Source organism: Electrona antarctica (genome assembly GCF_951216825.1).
Source record: "Electrona antarctica genome assembly, chromosome: 8".
In the NCBI taxonomy this organism is placed as follows: Eukaryota; Metazoa; Chordata; class Actinopteri; order Myctophiformes; family Myctophidae; genus Electrona; species Electrona antarctica.
In genome coordinates, this window is record NC_136789.1 from 1,683,251 (window position 1) to 1,705,358 (window position 22,108).

At 40.7% G+C, this 22,108-nt stretch overlaps 3 protein-coding genes across 3 annotated transcripts; all 3 read right to left on the reverse strand.

Moving 5' to 3' along the window:
* Window positions 1–1,985: 1,985 nt before the first annotated feature.
* LOC306927786 (cornifelin homolog B-like) lies at window positions 1,986–4,823 on the reverse strand. The gene is made up of 4 exons (XM_079507638.1): window positions 4,331–4,823; window positions 3,461–3,574; window positions 2,467–2,621; window positions 1,986–2,176 (listed from the first exon to the last, which is right to left on the reverse strand). Exons 2-4 carry the CDS (start codon window positions 3,552–3,554, stop codon window positions 2,054–2,056), a joined length of 372 nt encoding a protein of 123 aa, XP_079363764.1. The 5' UTR covers window positions 3,555–3,574; window positions 4,331–4,823; the 3' UTR covers window positions 1,986–2,053.
* A 172-nt stretch (window positions 4,824–4,995) lies between these two features.
* dnajc18 (DnaJ (Hsp40) homolog, subfamily C, member 18) lies at window positions 4,996–13,008 on the reverse strand. The gene is made up of 8 exons (XM_079508302.1): window positions 12,592–13,008; window positions 11,490–11,661; window positions 10,759–10,904; window positions 9,851–10,060; window positions 9,608–9,720; window positions 8,715–8,824; window positions 7,864–8,036; window positions 4,996–7,244 (listed from the first exon to the last, which is right to left on the reverse strand). The coding sequence occupies exons 1-8, from the start codon at window positions 12,725–12,727 to the stop codon at window positions 7,120–7,122; spliced, it is 1,185 nt and encodes a 394-aa protein (XP_079364428.1). The 5' UTR covers window positions 12,728–13,008; the 3' UTR covers window positions 4,996–7,119.
* A 1,007-nt stretch (window positions 13,009–14,015) lies between these two features.
* On the reverse strand, window positions 14,016–16,862 carry nhp2 (NHP2 ribonucleoprotein homolog (yeast)). Its single transcript, XM_079507403.1, has 4 exons — window positions 16,307–16,862; window positions 15,445–15,514; window positions 15,095–15,200; window positions 14,016–14,691 (listed from the first exon to the last, which is right to left on the reverse strand). Exons 1-4 carry the CDS (start codon window positions 16,464–16,466, stop codon window positions 14,566–14,568), a joined length of 462 nt encoding a protein of 153 aa, XP_079363529.1. The 5' UTR covers window positions 16,467–16,862; the 3' UTR covers window positions 14,016–14,565.
* Between the last annotated feature and the right edge of the window lie 5,246 nt (window positions 16,863–22,108).

Sequence of the window (22,108 nt, forward strand, 5' to 3'; positions counted from 1 at the left end):
TAGACCCATGTGTGTATGTGTAGACCCATGTGTGTATGTGTAGACCCATGTGTGTATGTGTAGACCCATGTGTGTATGTGGAGACCCATGTGTGTATGTGTAGACCCATGTGTGTATATGGTGTGTAGGATGAGTGACAAATTCCAAATGTACTTTGTCAATGAATTTAGCTTTCTCTCTCCATTCTGTCATAAACTATAGTAAAACCAAACCAAAACAGGGCGGCGGTGGATCAGGGGGTAGAGTGGCTGGATGGTAACTGCAAGGTTGCCAGTTCGAACCCGGGCTCCCCCAGAGTTGGTGTCGAAGTGTCCTTGCACTATATATTTCTAAAACTATGAAACATTTCAAAGATTTATTTTCAGGCAAACCGTAAGATGAACCTAAATAGGTTTGAATGGGTTTTCTAGGTGTAAGTATGTAGGACTAGTAGCATGCCAAAGTTTGTGCTATTGCCATTGAGAATGCATTGGGCGTTTAACTTAAATAACTCCGAAACTACAAATCATTTCAAAGTAAAAAGTTCCAGCATGTGTCTCCACAGTAAGCTGAATTATAAAAAGTGCGAATGGAGTTTCTAGGTGAAAGTGCTTTTTTGACGTGCCAATATCTGCCATTGAGCCCCATCGTGAATTTCTCAAATTTGAAAGCACTATATTTCTAAAACTATGAAACATTTAAAAGATTTATTTTCAGGCAAACATGTCCACCGTAAGATTAACCTAAATAGGTTTGAATGGGGTTTCTATAGTGCAAGTATGTAGGACTAGTAGCATACCAAAGTTTGTGCTTTTGCCATTGAGAATGCATTGGGCGTTTAAGTTAAATAACTCCGAAACTACAAATCATTTCAAAGTAAAAAGTTCCAGCATGTGTCTCCACAGTAAGCTGAATTATAAAAAGTGCGAATGGAGTTTCTAGGTGAAAGTGCTTTTTTGACGTGCCAATATCTGCCATTGAGCCCCATCGTGAATTTCTCAAATTTGAAAGCACTATATTTCTAAAACTATGAAACATTTCAAAGATTTATTTTCAGGCAAACATGTCCACCGTAAGATTAACCTAAATAGGTTTGAATGGGGTTTCTATAGTGCAAGTATGTAGGACTAGTAGCATGCCAAAGTTTGTGCTTTTGCCATTGAGAATGCATTGGACGTTTAAGTTAAATAACTCCGAAACTACAAATCATTTCAAAGTAAAAAGTTCCAGCATGTGTCTCCACAGTAAGCTGAATTATAAAAAGTGTGAATGGAGTTTCTAGGTGAAAGTGCTTTTTTGACGTGCCAATATTTGCCATTGAGCCCCATTGTGAATTTCTCAAATTTGAAAGCACTATATTCCTAAAACTATGAAACATTTCAAAGATTTATTTTCAGGCAAACATGTCCACCGTAAGATGAACCATTGAGAATGCATTGGGCGTTTAAGTTAAGTTAAGTTAAATACATATTTTGACAGCAGAAACTGCCTGTCATAATTTCTCCCTATTCCAAAGCCCCCCCAGGTACATTATATATTTAAACTATTTTCAGCAATGGTACACTTATTTTTTCAGTGGGTAGATCTTGTTGAGATGGTCATTTTGAAAGTAGATCTCACGTCATAAATGTGTGGGCACCCCTGGTGTAGACCCATGTGTGTATGTGTAGACCCACGTCATTCTTACCATAGATTATTACCTTTCTTTGTCAATCCAAAATGATTGACAAAGAAATAGAAGCTGCATTCTTTTCACTCAAAAATAATGTTGTGTAATGGAGAGTAAAGTGTGGTATATTAGTTTACTAATATACCATACATTTACTTAAACTACGTAAAAACTAAAACAAAAGATAATCTGCTATTAAGACCGACAAGACTCAGAAACAGCTTTAATATCCCAAAGCCGCACTTTCAAATTTGACAAATATTATAGAAAACATGATAAATATGTGCACTCATAATGCATCCTGTCCATATAAAAGTATGCCCTGTTCAGGCTGTTCACCAGAGAGCACAGAAATGTAACCAAATGGACAATGGACAATGTCATCCATAAAGTAGTGACCATTCATTATCTACAGATAATATCCCCAAGCACAATTGGGATTGTCCTTTTCTTCATTTCCCTGGACATTTGGCACCAGACACAGGGACTGCAGAATGTGGCACACACACAGTCATGACAAATGGTACCCTGGAGAGCGACACACAGCAACGTTTACAGGGAATTCACACCAAATGTACAGTATAATGTAATTAGCTCAAATAATAATATATTAAATACATAATATAAATTCAGTATTACTGCTACTTCGCTGTATTCAGTAGGCTATACCAGAGATGAAAACTAAAACCAGAATCATGCCTCAGTGTTGTGGCTGAGAGTATATCCCAACAATAATTTAAGGTTTCTAGTCATTGGGTTAAACAAAGATTTTTCTGTGTGAATAGTGAACCATTATTGTGCATATAGAAGTGTCTTACTTTGATGCGATAACGTTCACGCATGGAGGCCCTCATTGACATGCCGCTAGGTGGGATAAACCCAAATACGTCCAGCAGGGGGAGACAGAGGCACTCACCGTAGTTCCTCGAGGTTATACACATATAGCAGGGAAGGCACCAGAATGCTAAACAGCCTTTCAACAAGGAAAGAAACAGAACAATGATGTAAGCACTAAGAAATGAATTCCTCTGACTTCCTGTATATATACTTACATTTACTGTTTTCATTAACTAGAAGTTCAGGTCGGGTCTCTATGCGGCGCTCACGCCTATGAGTCCGGGCTGCCCTCACAACTATGTCGCTGAGCTCCATATAATTAGGCTGACTGATTTGTTTGTGCCTGATCATGCCATGATGACAAATTGTGGTTAGACAACACACCCCATATATTTGGGCATGACTGAGTCAGAGCGTGACAACGTGGTCCAGGGCCAAATTAGCCATTGGGGCCGTGGCTCAGGGGCCCTTGGCTCTCAGGGGCCCTTCAGAAAAATGTAATGCTCTGTAATGGGTTTGAGGCCCTGAAAAAAACACCTGGGGACCTTCATTGGCCATTGATTTTGTTAAATTTAGGTCAAAAATTTGATAAAAACATTACAAAAACTCAAGTCTGCACGCTCGCTATAGGGGGGGGAAATAATTTACCGGCCCAGGGGCCCTTGTGTGGGTTAATCCGTCCCTGACGTGGTCCGGTCCGTCTGACAGACGGTCGTCCCATTAGCCAATTTTAATATAGAATTATATTTTCTTTACAGTAAATGCATTTTGTTTGTTTTCCCATTGTTGAAACTAAAACAAGCAAAAATGTAAAACAGAGATGGGGGGCCATTTTGCTCTCTTCTGCTGTGTGCATTACTTCATAGAAATTGCTTCAAACCTGACAGGACAGTATGACGCAAAAGCAAAATCGGATTTAATCGCTGCCATGTGAATTATGGTCAATCAATCCTTGAGAAGTACAGTAAAACTTACAATCAGGCACATCATCAAAGCAGTTACATATTCCTGATGTCCATTCATCTGAGGCCAGAGATGACACAGGCTGAGAGATCACCAAGGGGGTCATTGTGAGGCGTTATTCTGCAGCTAGAATGCACCGCACATGTTAAAACATACATACATACTGCAAATAAAATGCCAGGGTTTGAAACAGCATCGACAATGTGGCATATATGTTTCACATGACATTTTACAACTATTACAGGTTATTTCCTCTTTTAAATCCCTCATTGTCTGCGACCCTGTTACTGTCTCTTCACCCACTGATTCAGAAACATTGTCATTAATGTATTGGGATACAGTAAGCACACAGATGGCAAATCTGTTTATCGTGTACTGATTACTTAATACGCATGTCTTGAAAGGAATGTGCATGTATTCTGCCATTCCTCATTCTTACTCAATATAGAATTTACACCAAAATACACTTGTACTAGACTAGAACACTACAATGAAACCAATGGAGTTGTGATTCTGCGGAACAGCCCAGAAACATCAAATCCACACTGAGAAATCAGAATAAAGCTGTGAAGTTAATGTGGTTACTAACTTGACCCTTACTCAAGTGTTTTAAACCCTATAATTATCTAAAACCTAGCCTAGAAACTTACAGGCCACAAAGCATAACTACACATGACAAACAACAGTTGCAGCCAATATGAGACATTAATGGAATGTAAAATTATACATTGTGGTTCATTAAATGTTCTGTCCTCATCAGGTAGGCAAGGTACGTACAGAAATTAAGATCTTATTGCATATAGGCACCACTGATTAGTAGTAATCCTGCTAGCCTATTGCAGTATACCAATTCACAATTCATAAACTATAAAACTACCTTACCGGCGTGTGAGAGCTTTGGTTGTCTGTGACAGATGTCTGGTACTTCAGTAACTGAAGGTGGAAACATGTCATTTTCTTATTGCGAAGTACATACAGACCGAAAGCCTTGAACTAGCCAAACCTGTCAGTCAGGGTTTAGGATTGATCGCCTGTGGGACACAAACGTACAGTACAGTACAGTACCAAGAAAATGAGTAAGTCACATTGGAAACATTCTCAGCATTACAAGTGTCAATGTCCTGGAGGTTTAAAGTTAAATAAGCCCTATTACTGCACATTAACTCAGCCTCAGTTTGATTAGGGAAACCCTGCCATGGCGACTTTGGGACAATGTTCGACTTCAATGCATACCTAAAACAAAGTAACAGGTAACATTGTGGAATCAAGTTTTTGTGTACTTGGGTTTTTGAAAGGTGTTTTGTAAATTCAAGTTATTAATAATCTTGAATAGTGAATTGACTCAAATTGGTTGTGATGTGTAAGCTACTGCATTGAGCGAACGTTTTAGACCTTTGAACATCTGAGGCAAAATAAAATATAATAGCCGCAGGTAAAAAACAGGTATGTTAAGTTCATCAAAAATATTTGTTATAGCTTATCATCCTGGTTCTACCTTTGGGGGAGGGGAATCTGTTGATAAAAGGAAAACAAACCTTATACAGTAGTTGTTGAATAACTATTTAATAAACCAACTTCAAAATGTGTTCAGTACAAATTAACTGGACATCAAGTCAGTAAGACAGTAGAAATGTACCTAAGTATTTTCCCATCACTAACCAGACTGAACATATATGCCAGTTGCACATAAACCATTATTAGCAGGTTGTGACCAGACTAAAACATGATTATCCACCACTAAAGCAATCTGTCATTTGAGAAGTAAATCCAATTTGTGGATAATCTAAGCTATAAATCAACGCACACTGCACAGCATGATTTTCTTTGCTGAAATTTAAATACTTCTATTAACAAGTATTTCCTCTTTTGTTTTTTTATTCATTCTGCTATGAATTTGATTCAGTCTGGGCATGTTCATAGATATAGTAGTCTTGAAAATAATGCACAAATATGTACATTTGATGAGAATAGATATACACTGATTAATGAGCATTTACAATGTTAAATGTCTGGACATGAATATGTGGTCGCCAAAATGACTGGGGCTTCCAGGTAGGATGCATGCAATAGGGACAGTGTGGAACTGATATGAGACCAGCTCTACCAATGAGCTTGAGCAATGCCCAACTAAAAACATTAAGAGGTTATATACACTAACAATAACTCAAAAGTGCATGACAGGAAACTGAACATTCAACAGAATGACAACAGCTAAGGCAATTTGGCAAAGTCATAGTGCACAGCAAATACTGTGTTACACAACAGAATCCTGGGTGATCAACCTGTAAGGGTCTATTTTAAAATGTTTGTATGTGTTCCAGGATTTTGCTGTGTAGTCTGTGTACTAGGGGCGGTCATGGTAGGTGTTTTCAATGGCAAAAGACAATCTAAAAGTTTGTAAAGTTGATCTCCAATTCAACATCTATGGAATACTCATCAGAATTGATTTTAATGGTTAATGGCTAGGGGTTGGCTTTAGAGTAAAAAAAACCTGTTCATTTTCACAAATGTTGAACTAATTAACAGATCATTGGACAGATGTAAGTGAATTCTGTAACTTCCCCTGTCAAAACTTCTATAAAATTGGGTCTGAAAAACATTTCCCCCAAAAAACAAAATCTTCAATAGTACACAATAGGTTCACTATGATGTATGTAGGAAACTAACGTACATTTAATGTTTGAGGGGAAATGTATTTTAGCCCCATTGCTATCCAATACTGTACTTTTGCTTCCATTGCCGTGAACTGCAAACAGTGTAGATCCCCAGTAACTGAAGCAAACACCTGTAGGTGGAAGACTGCAGACATAAAATATAACTACAGAACCTATGCAAAGTTGTACAACAGCCATGCAGAGGCAAGGAGAGAGAGAGCAACATAGAAAGAAAAAGCAGTTTCTGTATGTAATAATTTGGCATGTGAAATCCTGTTTAAACTAGCATATTAGATTAGAAAAATATCCTGCCAACATATCCAAATCCATTGTCTTTCACGTTACAATAATGAAGGACAGTTGCCTAGAGAGCACTACACCCTCCTCTCCTTTTGCATCTTCACAATAATAAGGTCCTCAGTTCACAGTACAGATGCTGTGTTGAAAGACTGCAGTAATATTCAAATCATTGCACTGAAACTTGTGTATGTCACATTCTACATAAAAATAAACAGCCTTAGCAACTTTCCCCTCAAAGGAAATAATAAATAATTAAATAAACTCTAATTTCACACACAGACACACACACACACACACAAACACACACACACACACACACACAAAGGGTGAAATCAAGTTGAGGTAAACCACATAATCTGAAAACTTAACTTTGTATCCGTGAACATACAGCCACCATATCCTTTTGTCAGGCAAACCCCAAATCCTTAATATAAGAAAGTATTAAGGATCTCGTACTTCACAGAACACTGCTGCAGTCAGTCTACGCTTTATGTTTCAAGTACCATAATGGACATGGCAGCTTCACATAAAATTCTCTTCACATATTTTCACAAGGAGAGAAGGCACATTGATTCCACCAGATCTGTCTGCCATATACAACATTTCTTTTATAAAGTGGCCGGATTGAGTAAATTAACAGCAGGATACTGGAAGCATAGTTTCATGTCCAAAGATACTCCTGGAAGAAATGCTTTCTTCCTCCTCTCCGATTTCTCTTCATTCGCCTTTCTGTCGCCCAATAAAGCGCTGCAGCTTTTCACAGTTGTCCAACCTCATCGACTCGGCCTTCTGCTTCAACCTCTCGTCTCGGTAGAGGGTTCCGAGGTTCGCCAAGTCGGACTCTGAAGACGTAGGAGAGGAAGACGGGACAGAGGAGAAAGCTTAGAACTATAGCCACATGGTGTTTAGCACTTCCATTCTGTTTGGACCCGGTGAGGATGAGATGTGGCTTAGCCTCTTAAACCCCAGGGGGGTCCAGGAGGGAAAATCAAAAATATCGGAGTTGGAACCTAAGACCTTGACCAGCCCCATTTACCCGCTGAGAGCTGTTCATGAGGTGGGCAGCCTCTGCCCCCGCCGGCGGGGGATTGGGGGCTCAAGAGGTTTAATTACTAAAATGTAACAGTGCACCGGAAGATGAACTTGGTTCGCAGAGTGCGTCGAAAACATAATCAATTCCAATGTTCCCAGATAGATTTTAGCTGTTGTGTATCCTTCCCCATTTCTTCCTTCAGATTCTTGTCTCTTTACATGCTAAATAAAACAAAACTGCCTAAAACATATGAATATAAACACAAGTCAGGGTCTAATAATGGTGTGGCATCATATTGACCTCTAAATATAGTTGTTTTCCTCTCCATCTCGACAGAGGTCCTTTATTCTAAGCTGCAACCACATTTCCTGTATCAAGCCAAATAAGGTAAGGCCTCTTGGGTCAAGAATCTTAAGCTGTTCACTCACTCTGTTGTTTTTCCTTCCAGCAGCTGCTTTGCAGATGTTCCATGTAGTCGCTTTCAACGGTCTTCTCCAGCTCATCCAGATCTTCTCCACGATACTCCTTCTGGAAACCTTTATCCACGTAGTACGGAACCCCCATGTTCTGTGTCTCCCTTGACACCACTAGCCCCATGGCCCTGAACATAGACCAGGTTAATGACAACAGACTGCACCTTGACACCACTAGCCCCATGGCCCTGAACATAGACCAGGTTAATGACAACAGACTGCACCTTGACACCACTAGCCCCATGGCCCTGAAAATAGACCAGGTTAATGACAACAGACTGCACAATTCAAGTAATTACTAATTTTCCTTTTTTGTACGTATTCAGAAGTCTCATTGCAGTAAATAAAGACAGTGTAGGAATCCTGAGATTATCAACACAGATTGTTTTCTATAGCCCAGCTGTTAGCCTACAGCTGGTTTAAATTGTTGATGTCACAGGCAGAAGAAATAAACCTGCCAAAGAAGCCATCTTTAAGGACAATTTATATGGCATTGCACGGTGCTTGCCAAAAATAATCTTTTGTCAGCCGGAAATACATTAATTTTGTGGAGCAACATGGCTACATGATGAAGCACAAGCCTGTGCTGCTGCTATGAAGTAGATCATGACCTGTTCTTGCTTGATGGGCAAGTGCTTTTGAGACCTTAGTTTCAACCCCTGATAACACATTCTGCATCGTCTGATGTCATGCATTCTTTCATCCAGCTTAAATTGAATCCAACTGATAAAAGTTTTCAATTATATTATCTGCACGGGAGCATATTCTAAATAAATGCCTGAATTGTAATCATGTGAGGGACTCACGGTTTGTAGAAGAGACTGAAGGGAGGGTTGGTGGCCATCATCTGAGTGAATACTGATATTAGGATCAAAACGAGCACGGGAAGGAGCTGCAGGAATGCAGTGAAGGTGTTCTGTGGAAGATGAAAATCACAAGAGATAATCATTTAAGTAAGTAAGAAGAAGTAAGAAGAATGTGGCTGATAGGACAAGAGCCCCCTGGACATGATGCTAGCATGTCGCATATTGTCTTACCCCTAATCCAACCCTTGATGCAGACTACAAAAAAAAGGGATAATCTTTGGTATGACTCAGCCAGGAGTTGAACCCTGGTCTCAGGGTAGACACTCAAACCACACAACCACAGAAGTTACTTAAATAAAGGCAGATGTGGACAGTTATTTTCTTTTTGAATTACTTGTTTGACAGAGACTAGATAAACCTACAAAGCCAAAGTGCAGTAACTGGTGTTTCAACTGGTCAGCCAAATGAGCTATCAGCAAATTAGTGATATTACACCAACTGTAAATATGTTCTTGAGGTAATTGTTTATCCCCCCAAAAAATGATAATTAATAATAATTTGACCTTTGGCATATACAAATAAGTTGGTATGTCCAAAAACATATTTACTGCACCTTGGCTTTGTAGGGCAGTTTTTTTTGTTTAAAAAATTGTTAAAGTCAAGTGTGTGGCAGAGTCTACACCAAAACTAAATAACTAAAACTATAACAATAGTGAACAGACACAGAATGCAACCCAACGTCAGAAGGCTTTGTCAGAATTTGTTGCTAGCAAGGCTATTGATGGACAGAAACAGAAGTACAAGACTAAGCAAACCAGTCTAAATAGCCGCTCTGAATAAAGTGCTCCTGAATCCATTTTAAAATCTATTATTTAGCAGCAGGAGCCACTGACCTGGCTTTGGTTTTCCTCTACCTCGTCCTCGCGCCTTTCGTAAACGCGTCGACGGCGGGGCTGATAAAACTGAGAGTAGGCCGCTCCTCTGTTGGTGTAGACGTGGATGTTACCTGAGGACAGAGACATTGCATCTTCATGGCATGTGTGCTTGTGGCAGTTAAGACTGATACTCAAGCAATGTCTTCGTTCAGCACTAAGCCTGTCCAATCAAATGACACACACGCATCCAAATGCACTTACCTGTAGGAAACCTTCCTCCAAAGAAGATGTTGAACAGCTCCTCAGGGGAAATGTCCGCCTCAAAGTCCCTTTGGAAATTCCGGTGGTGGCGTGGATGGGCACCAGGTTGTTGGGATGTCGCGCTTGACGAGGCTGGACTCTGCTCCCCATACTGGTCATATTGTAGTCGCTTCTCTGGGTTACTCAGCACTGCATATGCGTTGCCTATTGCTGGAGAAAGAACGGGGAAGCATTATGCCCTGTTTTTGTTCAGTTTGGATTTTTGAATGTTTAGAGAGACCTTGTCGCTAGCAGGGCTAAAAATAAAACTGCACTTGATCTCTTGCCCTCAACATCCCTATCAGGTGATACCAGTGTCTCAATGAAAACAAACATGACAAGGTTTGTGGAGCCCCAGAACTGCACCTGTCACAATTAGAAGGTCAAAAGGAGAGAAGGTGATCGTCCCCCCCCCCCCCCCTGATTTATTTCTATTTGTCTGTACATTAGATTTCATGATTTTGAGATGTCTAAAGGGCCTTGCAAACGGGGAGCGATAAAACGAGCCTATAGTTCATTTTCAATGAGACCTGCGTTTTTGCTCTGAGAAGTCGCGGTGCGACAATGCAAGCAAATTTACGTGAGCATAGTCCCGTGAATTTGTTGCGCGCGTGCTCGTTACGTGCACACGCCCGCGACTCACCAGACCTGGATTCTGTTTAGCTTTTATTTACACTTGTGTTGTTGCGCCCCTTGAGCAGACCTGGAGGAGACCTGTGTTGATCCAGGCAACAACCTTGAAAACGTGAAGCGAGAAACGTGAAGCGAGGAACGCTTCACGTTTTTTTTTCCGGTGCCATCCTTTAGGACCAAGTGCTTAACTGTACCCTGTGCCGTTTGCATTTTTCTAATAAAGTAATCAATCAAACCTTTGAATGCATCAGTCGCTCCCGGCGCACAGTTCTTGTCAGGGTGGAACTTCAGTGCCAACTTCCTGTATGACTTCTTTAGATCTTCATCACAGGCATCCTTGGAAACACCAAGGATCTCATAGAAGTTTCTGCAGTTCTTTATCCTGCAAGATTACAGCACAAATGCATGTCACAATCCAATAGCCACAAGCAACTCTTAGATCTTATTTTTTATATCTGCAATCTAGAGTTGCAATACCAACCCCCGACAGCCCATACATTCAAACAGTGATTGTGATTGTATTAAAAAAACATTGCAGCTGTACACCGTACAGAAGGCTTGTATGATCCTTTTGTTTCATAAAAACCCACCATAGACATGAGCTAATTTCTGTCTGCTAGTTTTTTTCTCAAGTGTTGGAGTTTGGAGGCACTCAATGGTCCTTCATGCACCTGTTCCAAAATTGTACATAATGCAGGAGACGTGGGGAGCCACCACAAAGACACTGTGTATCTCCACCAAGGCCCTAGTTTTCCGCACCGCTAAATACTGTGCCCCAGTCTGGAGCCGTAGCCCCCATGTTCAAAAGCTGAACGCTGCCCTCAACAGCGCACTACGGACTGTAACTTTAGATTCCAGATATTAAAAATAGGATCTAAGAGTTGCTTGCGGCTTCCAACTGGAACATTGTTTGCACAGCACATCAGTTGATTATAAGTGACGGCAACATGTTACACTGACTGTGCACCTCAAAACTCCCTGACGCTGATCCTCTGAGTAACTCTTCTTGTCTTCACCACTTCCTCTAGGCTTGTCATCATTATTTGCCATGTCTTCATCTCTCCAGCCAGATGGTGGGGGTACATGGTTTGCTTCTGGGGCAGCAGAGCTTCCATTCCTCAATATGGCATCAATCAGCACTTTAGGAAAAACAGAGGGGTTCACATCAGCTGTTAATTCAATTGTGATTACATAACTAGTGTAGCATTACCTATGCTACCTTGACAACAACCTTCTATGACACCTGTGTGTGTGTGTGTGTGTGGGGGGGGGGAGGGGTTGTAAAGCACTTAAGTACACTGATGGTGTGGGCCTTGGGGCCACATAAATAAGTAATAATGAGACAAAGTGTGCATTTGCTTTCAAGTTTGTTGTGAAACAAAATGATAAAATAGTGACATCTACTGGACATTTCTTTATAACTTTATTGAAACACTGCCCACTCTTTGCCTATCCCAGTCTTAGAGTATAATGCCATGTGTTTATCTAGTCTACATCAAATGTTTGATTATTTTTAAAGCATGCATGCTTTGATGCTTAAAACGTCTCATTACCAAAACAATCTACCAATTAGTTCGACAAATAAAACCAATTAAAGAATTGTATCTAATTGACTTATTAATAATATTGTTATCAATATGTCATTTAACCCATCCCCGCCCAAATTGACCCAAGCCAGTGGTGATCCATAGGTTTCTGTTTTAAATGGCATACCGGATTACCGGTATACAGTTTAATTGATCTCCACCAGCCGAAACAGGCGAGATATATGAACGGTAATGTCATGGGTCAATGAGCATAATGGGCAATATAGAATTTCAATGAGTCAGTGGTATTCGAAGAGGTCAGTCGCACACAGTCCGCGGTGCGGTCTGGGAACCAAAACACCCAACATTTGACTTCATTGGGCTGTAAACATTTGCGATGAATAAACTTAACTGCAATTTGTTATCGGACTAAATGTATTTTCGGTCAACAGTTCGCTCTTGAGCTAACCAACGTTAGCCACACACTGCCATTGCCTAATGTTCCTGTGTATGTGTTTGCATGTCAGCTGGTTTTAATTTTACCTCTGGCCCTGGTGCTGGGGTAAATGTTCTGGGCTTCATACAGTAGTTGCAGTGCATTTTCTTTCCGTCCGGAACGCAAACACAGCTTCGCTTTCTCTATGAGCCGATCCGATTCTTCTTTATCCATTCTATCCATTTGTTTTGAGGCCCAGCAGTCTGGTCCCTTGTCGGTCCGAAAGGGGCTGGCTGGCTGCTTCGGTCCGCCTCTCTGCACCGTTCTCCGCCGACAAGACAAGACGTTTAGGCTGCCACTAACATGAATTAATTCAAAACGAATTATTTACACGAACCCACAGCAGGGACATGTAGCATTGCAACAAGACGTGGTAACGTTAGCATTAGAGAGCTAACGGGCAGCATTCACTGGACGGAGTGGACGCTAATTCGCTAAGCTCAGCAATCAAAAACATAGGTCAGCTAAAAACAAAAAGGGCTTCCGGCTGGCGAACTTCAAAATAAAACCCAATTTAGTAATAATGTAAGCCTGGTGACGCGAGGTTTAGGTAATCACAATGGGACTTTGCCATTTTAGTGTTTAAACTGTCTGGAGTCTCTGGACCCGCTCAAGGACCCCTGGGGCTGGGGCTGCCCGGACCCCACTTTGAGAGCCGTAATTTAGCCACACAGCACTACTGTAGACTGTAGTAGTAGATTACAGCCAAATCAAATCTCTCCAAAAAGCCCTTCTGGTCCCAGAGTCCTCACATTGAGAAATAGAACATGCATGCATTATGTTGCTGAGTAATCCTGTCTATAGGCCTACCTTAATTTCCTGGGAGATCATTCATATGACAATATGGCAGGCCAGGTTTTTTTCCAAGTAGGCTACATTATAGGCCTAGCCTAGGATTTAAACTCACAATGTATTTATTTATCAATTCTGAATCTGAATCGATTCAGAATCGATAAAATACATGAGTCTAAATCTTAGGCTATATAGGCCTATTTCAAATGTTCACTATCGTGAAGTTCATGCTCTCATAGAATTAAAGTAAAGGTGCTCCAATCGATTTTCACTCCAAATGACTCGATCAGTAAATCGGCAATTTACCCGATCTGGAGAAAAGTCGTATACATTCTCCCCTTCCTCCCCACAAACACAGGAACAGTTATGTTGTGGGTTTTGACATGTAATAATTTTGGAAATATTCAAATGTTCCCCTTGTGCTGCTATGCACAAGATCATGAGAAAAAAAGATCAGTGATCAGTCCCAGAAAACCTGATCGGAGCACCCCTAAATAAAAGAGCGGTGTGGCCGTGCCCTAGTTCACAACACTAGTCACAAAGTGAGGCAGTGGTTCAACTCTGACATGAACTGTGAACATAACATATACATCAGTTCTGAAGGCAGTACCTGCTGTACTTTTAATGCTAGTCTGTAACTATACACATTGACTCAAATTAATATCAGAGTAGACAGAGGAATGTTTTTCCACATTGTTTAATTAAAAAACAAGTTAGATTTCTTAACATTTTAACAACAAAAGCATATAATTTGAAAACAAATGGTTAACAGTTTCATATAAAGTTTCAAAGAAAACACTAACAGTTGCAATGCTCCACCAGATAAACCAGAGAATTGGAAAACCGTCAAGATCAAGTCAAACACTTTGACAGATTACTTTAATTGATAAACAATTATAAAATCAATATTTTTTCGAATCGAATTTCACTTTAGCATGTTTACTCTGCACCAGCAACATGTCAGGTTTGCGACCAAAACCAAGAGCCATGTTCGGCTTCAATCGACAGTGTAAACATGCTGTGCACCGACTGACCTAAATTACCATCACCTGCTAATGGTCAACTGTCATATGACTGGCTGATTTTTTTTTTTACAAATGTCCTTTCGGTAGGATCTTTCCAAAAATCCTTCTGCTTGCTTCCTCGACTGTCTATAGAACAGACAGTAAAATTTGCTCTTAGGTGGTGTGTGTTTGGAATGAGTGTTTATAGTATCTTTTAGCAGTGTTTTAGTAGGGCTTGGGCAGCCCTGTGACCTCCTGAAAACATTCATCATAGGCCTCCTGGTATTCCTCATGGGGTTTGATTAGGATCACACAGGTTGGTCTCTTAGAGCCTGCCGAGGCGCCCAAGTCCTGAAGAGGGATAGACAGAAAGAAAGAGATTGATGTATTATATATACAAATCAATCAGTTGTCACTTGTTGACACTTGGAAGGTAGAGCTAAAAGTGGGGTGCACAGATGCCCACTGGTCCTAGAGGATGTTCCAGGGACTCTGTTTTTTGTTAGTCCGTCACAATGTGTCCTAATGTGATGTGTTGTAAACTTGTGGATCTGCCATTTTCTTTTCAAATGGGGGTCCACAGCCAAATACAAATTATGGGGTCCTTGACATGAAAATGTTTGAAAAGCACTGATGTAAGGGACTGAAAACATAAAATCAGGCCATCGCCCCTATTGAAATGCTGTACATTCACAGCAAAGATCTTCAGTGTTTAACTATAGTATCATAAATTGAAATTGAGTGTAGGACCTACCACTTTGGATGGGATGTATGCATATGGCAGACTCTTGTCTTCACACAAGACGGGCAGATGGCAGTAGACGTCTATGGGTAGGGTGTCCCCTGCCAGCACCACGATCCTTCAAAACGTCAGGATTAGGAGTAGCAAGAGAAAAGGTGGGAGACAGAGAGAGAATGAAATAGTGAGAAAGAGATAATTGGGAGTATTTGGAAGAGGAACTGATCACTGATGTAAAGAAATTAATTAATTTGGTCCCAATTGCTAATCAATTTTGACAAATTCATACTGACATTTCACAGAAATGTTTAGAGGTTAATTAATTATTAGGTGTGGACAGTGTCCAGACAGTTCTTCAAACTCACCCTTTTTCTCCTTTGTTGATGAATTTCTGAACTTCTTTCACCCCTCGTCGAATCTGTTTTACCTTGGCAGCTAAGATGAGAGAGACAAAGTCTATAAAAAGGAGCTGAAACTCCACAATAGGAAAAATAACTATTCAGCCATAGTGACTGACTACAATACACCATAAATGACAGGATATATTCACATATATTATGAATGAGTTTGACTGGTGAAAGGAAAACAGGGAACATTCCTACTCAATCATAAATGACTCCATTCTATACTAACAAACAAACCTACAAGCTAATTAATCAGAATTGACTGCCAACATATCGGTCTAAACAGCTTGGACTTGGACTCTTCAGACCCAAAGGTCTGGCAGAACATGTTTTAGCTGTCTATTAGTGTGTGTGTGTGTGTGTGTGTACTGTGTAGTCATTCATAGAGTCATGTTGTTTCACTGTTTCACTGTTGTACACAATAATGAAGTACCTCTGCTGACCACCAGATGGGGTACTTGCAGTCCGTGTGGTTGGATAACACCACGTGCATGTTAATACTAGTACCAGCATGTGATTTGTACAATGTACTGTAGCTTTAGTTTGTTGGCTAAACTTAGCTGCAGATTAGCCTCGTTCCAACTTCCCAGCCTTTTCGCATGGCTGTTTTATGTGTATTTTTGGCAAGCGACACCGTCGTACTGCAAAGACATGTTTAAGTGGTGAAACAAACCACGGCCACGACACCATACAGTGCTCGCAGCTCACTAGCTTTAGCGGTTAGCAGCTATCACTGCCAAGTATCACACCCAATAGAGTTATGAACTTATGATCACACCAGAATGGAAGCGTTACATCTCATTACTACTCATTATACTCTTACCTTTTTTGACGCATTTGTAAAGCTTCTTGCTGAGTTTCCGTGACGCCAGCGGCGTGGCTATGGGGTTGATGTTAGCTATGAGCTCATGGTAGGACTTCTCATTACCGCCTGGGGTAGTGGGCTCCTCCACGTCGTTTTCAACCTTCACCGTTTTCGTCATGTTTTAATCGGAGGGTCTGATAAAGCTGGTCGATTATAATTAAATGATGATATGTAGGTTAGATCGTTGAGTTCCAAGTTAACTTCCAACTACTTGCGCAGGAAACATGTGCCTCGGCAGTCAGCTCAGGAACGGCTTGCTGCAGTGCTTGCTTGCTACCGGCTGCTTCCTCTTCTTCTACTTGGAGTTGGAAATGGTAGATCGCAAACCAACATTAGAAAGAACATACCGCCCCTACTGCACTGAATGTGTAGCAGCTGTTTGAAACTCGAAAAATAGGCTGGTAGTGGTTCTCAAACGTTTTAAGGTCATGGACCGACCCTCATAACTCTGAGTGTACAAATGAACACAGAACACTACATAAATTATGTGTATATGCCTGGGTCCAGATTTGGAACCCTGAAGGTCCCTGTCCCATGGGCCCCACTTGAGAACCACTGATGTAGGATAGAGCAGGCCCCTAAAACAGTTACCTCAGTATTAAGTAGCTCAGTACAAAAATCTGATTGATTGATTGATTGATTGATTGATTGATTGATTGATTGATTGATTGATTGAAGTATTTATTAACAGTTTGCAGAATTACAGTACATTCCAAGCCCAACTCAATACACAAACTGTTAACTGTGAGTTGACGACACCATAAAGCATTACACTTGTTTACAAGAGGGTCCACCGTTTTCAATTCATAATAACATTTAGACGTACAAATATACACTACTATAGAGGGTATGCGCATGCATAAAGTGAATGGCAGATCGAGTGGCAAAGTGAGTGACAAAGTGAATTTAATGTTGTTTAAAGTCATTTAATGCAATCAAATAAGACTTTTCTGTTTGGATGTATGGGCTGTCAATGCTAGAAAGTAGTTTCTTTCCCACTCAGTAGGCGTTCCCGCATAACTTCCAGGTATGACTATGATGATGATGTCACGCGCATACCCTTATATAGCCAAAAACAGGAAATCACCATAAAGGAGGGAAAAAAGGGGAAAAAACATATACAGTAAGGGGAAAAAGGGGTGGGTGGGGATTACAATTTACAATTTAGGCATTTAGCAGATGCTCTTAATCCAGAGCGATTTACATTAAGCAAGAACAAAAAGCATGGGAATACATCACATATATAAAAAGCATTTATCAAGAAACATGCGTAAGCTAAGAACGTAACTAGAACATATCTATATATAATGACACTATACATATAAGCTATACATATATATTATACTATGCTGTACTGTTATTGTGCTGTCTACATGACATGCTATAAGTCTGTTTCAAATGCTATCTAAGTCTAAAAAGTGCTGTCTAAGGGGGTAGGGTATTCAGATTTTACGGGGCCAGTTTCGAATTGCAGCCGTCCGTAGGTGCCCTTTGCGAGAGGTTTTGAAGGAGTCAAGGGATTCACATGTCTTAATGACAGTTGGTTGTTGAACTCCCTCTGGTGTTGTGGGTGTAGACTTCATTGACATTAAGGAAGTATTTAGACAGGTATGGGTATCTTGGTGGTGTATCGAATCTTGTGGACCAGACCCATTGCAAGATGCTGTACTCTGTCGTCAACCCTAAGCCATTCCAGCCTGTCAAAGTGGGCAGGGGTGAGGTGGGTTCGTGGGGTGAGCAGCACAATATGATATGGTGTTTCTGTTTTTCTTGGGAAAGGGAAACCAGAAGCTTGCAGGTGGCAGCCACTGCAAAACACATACTTACTACTGCCTTATGCATGGCAGACCTATTTAACCATCAATTCGCTGTACATTGAAAACTGTATGAATATATTTGTATTTCTGTAATACTATCTGCTAACCCTGCCTGCCATTTCATCCTTTTGGCAGATTCATGTACAAGTGTTTTTGCATGTGTATTTTGTCAATAAAGATGTCACGTCGAACATGATGCTTCCCTCCCCATCCACTCCCAATATATCTTAGAGGGCTGATTTCACCACATGATTCTGGTTAATAGCCTGGCCCTATACCTTGTAAGCATGGCTGATTGCAGCAGTATGAGAGATAATCCAAACGGGAAGCACGCACATCTAAAAAATGTTGACGGGTGCAGGACAAAAATATACATACAGAAAGAAGGTAGGAAGTCCGCACACTGTTCTTTAAAGGACCACTTCACCACTTTTCAATCTATGAAACCTATCATATAATAGGTCCTCACTAATAATCATGAAAAAATGGCACAATTATTTTGTCTGTGTCTCATAGGAGGGCTGTGGGCAGTTCAGAAACCGTCCTCCAGTGACATCATTGATGGGGAATACAAGCTAATAGAAACGGCAGGCTTTCTAGTTCTGAAAAGTTGCAATGCGAAAATGGAAGCCATCGTTCTCACGATAATGAAATGAAATGAAAAATCTGCCTAATGATGATGTCACTGGAGGACGGTTTCTAAACTGCCCACATCCCTCCTATAAGACACAGACTGAGTAGAAACAAATCGTGCTATTTTATCATGATTATTACTAGTGAGGAACTATTAAAGATAGGTTGAAAAGTGGTGAAGTGGTCCTTTAAGCTCCCAGTAGTTTATTAGGAAATCAGGAATCAACGATTCGAACTTTCGACCCGTCCGGGTCTTCATCAGGGATCCTGATGAAGACCCGGAGGGGTTGAAACATTGATTCCTGATTTCCTAATAAACTACTGGGAGCTTAAAGAACGTTGTGCGGACTTCCTACCTTCTTTCTGAATGCAGCAGTAGCCTGTGTACAGACTGAAGCAGCTACACATCCCAATACTCTCCGTTTGAAGCACATCTTGCTCTAAAATCTCCTGGTAGATGGCTGCGTTGACTTCAGTGTGAGGTCAGTGATGATTTTTGGGTGCCGTGTCACCGGCTGGTGTTGGTCGACTCTGTTATATCAAGTCCAGAGTCGACAACAAGCTATCAGGAGATTTTGGAGGACGTGTGAGTTTGAGAATTGATTGTACTGCCTTGCCTTTTTATTTAATTTTATTATTATTATTATTATTATTATTATTATTATTATTATTATTATTATTATTATTATTATTATTATTATTATTATTATTATTATTATTATTATTATTATTATTATTATTATTTTAGCCTTGAATGGCAGAGGCTCCTTCCGATGAGGCTGATTGCCGCTATAGATACTCAAGCAGGGCCCTTCCAAAATATTGACTGAGCTCGGGCTGGTAAACTCAGTCTCTTTCACCTCTTCTTTTATCATGTCTTTTTATTGTCTCCACCAGGCCGAAGACATGGGGAGAGAGTATGTTTTGCACTCCGTCCGTGTGTGTGTGTGTCCGTGTGTGTGTCCGTCCTTCCGTCCGTCTGTTACCAGCTAATCTCCGGCACCGTTAACCCGGTCGATGCCAAACTTGCACACACACTCCCTGGATGCCAACAATGAACCTCTGCCCCACATTTTCCAGAACGGCCTGTTATAGCGCCACCATGAGGCAGCTTTTCACATTTTCTACCTAAAACTGCACCGATATGCGTGAAACGTTGCGTGCACACTCCCTAGAGGCCAAGGACAAACCTTTGACCTGCATTTTCCGCATCTGCCTTTTATAGTGCCACCAATAGGCCGACTTTTGTAAAACACACATTTTGATATTACTCCTCCAGATTCTGTCCAAAAATCTCACAAATCGTTACACAGTATCTCTATGGTCATGTGCTCAAGTCAGATCTGTCTGATATTTTATATTCCATCCTAATTGGCTATAATTGGCTTTCACAGTTTGCAAGATTGCCCCGTTTTGAACAAAAGCCTCAAATCATGAACGCAGCATGCAATTTACGTGAAATCTTTCACACATTTTCTTACTAGGCTGAGGAATATATCCCACCCTTTTCACATTGGCCTGTTATAGCGCCACCAACAGGTTGATTTTTGCAAAACACATTTTTGGAACAAAATGCCTCAAATCATCCAATTGCCATCAAAGGTGTATGAAGAAATGGCACCCTTTTCACATTGGCCTATTATAGCGCCACCAGGAGGCCACAACCTGGCCTGCCCTGGTGGAGACCTGTGCCCAGAGGGGCACTTTTTATTATTATTATTAGTAGTAGTAGTAGGATTGAACTTTGTGACTTTAGTACATGACACTCTCCTCACCCAGTATGTTGATGTCAATAAGGAAACGTGTGTGTTCCTTTGAAACTATTTTTGTTGATGTATGCCTGGTTTTCAGTAAACATGGAGCTTGTTGTAATGGAGCTTGATTAGACAGATATATGCACCACCTATTCTAAAGTAACATTCATTTCACCAGGTCAGAAGTCACAGACATCGCAGTCACTCCAAATCCCGAGAGAGGTGAGTGGTACACTGGTACAGCCTGAAGGAGCAAGTCTAATAATATACGTGAAGGATCCAAAAAAAATTAGTTTTAAGTTTACCTGGATGATTGCATATGGATATTCCAATGTTTGTATGTACAGTAAGTTAGTACCATTCTTTAATCTCTTAAACGGTACTTCATTGAGCGGGGTCCCCCGGGGTCTATGTTTGGTCCCCTTTTTTTGTTCTGCTATTTTTGCAGAATGTTCACTATTATGACATGCCCAGAATAGGGACGCGACATGGTTCATGGGGTTAAATTATTTTCTAGGGTTCTAGATTGAGTAAGGATGCCTAATGGATCTTTTCTTTATTTTTTTCCCTTTTTTTCAAAAAAGAGTCACAAGAGTTCAAAGAGGAAACGAGTGATCTATTTTTGTTTTCATGGATTTCTTTTTAACTTGTAAACTTACTGCCCAGTAATGAACCTCTAACTCTGACACTATTTATTTTACATCATATATTGAAAACGATTGGAAGTCTTTAGGTGTTGACCAACAGAAGCTGTGTTGCAATTATAATAATCTATATGTGCTTATTCTTCATTGTCTCCACCAGGCCGAAGGCATGGGGAGAGAGTATGTTTTGCACTCCGTCCGTCCGTCCGTGTGTCCGTCCGTCCGTCCGTCCGTGTGTCCGTCTGTGAACAGCTAATCTCTGGCACCGTTGGCTTGATCGCAGCCATACTCTGCACACACACTCCCTGAATGCCAGAGCTGAACCTCTGCCCCAAAGTTTTCACATTGGCCTGTTATAGCGCCACCAGGAGGCCGCTTTGTGCAAAACAAATGTTTTGACAGTACACCTACAGATTTTGTCCAAACATTACGCAAATTGGTACACAGTCTCTCTAGAGCCATTCAACGAAACCGGTCTTTCAGATTTTTCACACTCCATCCTGATTGGCTAAAATTGGCTTCCAAAGTTCGCAGGAGTACTCCGTTTCAAACACATGGTGTGATTTCCGTGACATTTTGCACGCACATTCCCACTAGGTCGAGAAAGAAATGCCACTTGAATATTTTCAACTCAGCCTCATGGTGGCGCTATAACTGGTCGATTTGTGTTTTACCTATAACTGCACCGATCTGTGTAAAACCATGTATGCACACTCCCTAGAGGCCAAGGAAAAACCTTTGCCTGGAATTTTTCACATCTGTTCTTTATAGCGCCACCAGGAGGCCGACATATGTAAAACACATTTTCTAATATTACTCCTTCAGATTTTATCCAAATTTCACGCAAATCGGTACACATGCTCTCCATAGTTATGTGATCATGTGATTTGTTTGATTTCTCATAATTATCCA

Excerpts from the sequence above, each read along its gene's own strand:
- LOC306927786 (XM_079507638.1), bottom strand. The coding sequence starts at position 3,554 with ATGACCCCCTTGGTGATCTCTCAGCCTGTGTCATCTCTGGCCTCAGAT. Across the intron at positions 2,622-3,460 it reads CTTTGATGATGTGCCTGATT|GCTGTTTAGCATTCTGGTGC; the intron begins GTAAGTTTTACT and ends CCTTGTTGAAAG. Across the intron at positions 2,177-2,466 it reads GTGAACGTTATCGCATCAAA|GGTACCATTTGTCATGACTG; the intron begins GTAAGACACTTC and ends GTCGCTCTCCAG.
- dnajc18 (XM_079508302.1), bottom strand. The coding sequence starts at position 12,727 with ATGGATAGAATGGATAAAGAAGAATCGGATCGGCTCATAGAGAAAGCG. Across the intron at positions 10,061-10,758 it reads AGCGACTGATGCATTCAAAG|CAATAGGCAACGCATATGCA; the intron begins GTTTGATTGATT and ends TTCTTTCTCCAG. Across the intron at positions 8,825-9,607 it reads TAGAGGAAAACCAAAGCCAG|AACACCTTCACTGCATTCCT; the intron begins GTCAGTGGCTCC and ends CATCTTCCACAG.
- nhp2 (XM_079507403.1), bottom strand. The coding sequence starts at position 16,466 with ATGACGAAAACGGTGAAGGTTGAAAACGACGTGGAGGAGCCCACTACC. Across the intron at positions 15,201-15,444 it reads ATCAACAAAGGAGAAAAAGG|GATCGTGGTGCTGGCAGGGG; the intron begins GTGAGTTTGAAG and ends GACGTTTTGAAG. Across the intron at positions 14,692-15,094 it reads CATACATCCCATCCAAAGTG|GACTTGGGCGCCTCGGCAGG; the intron begins GTAGGTCCTACA and ends ATCCCTCTTCAG.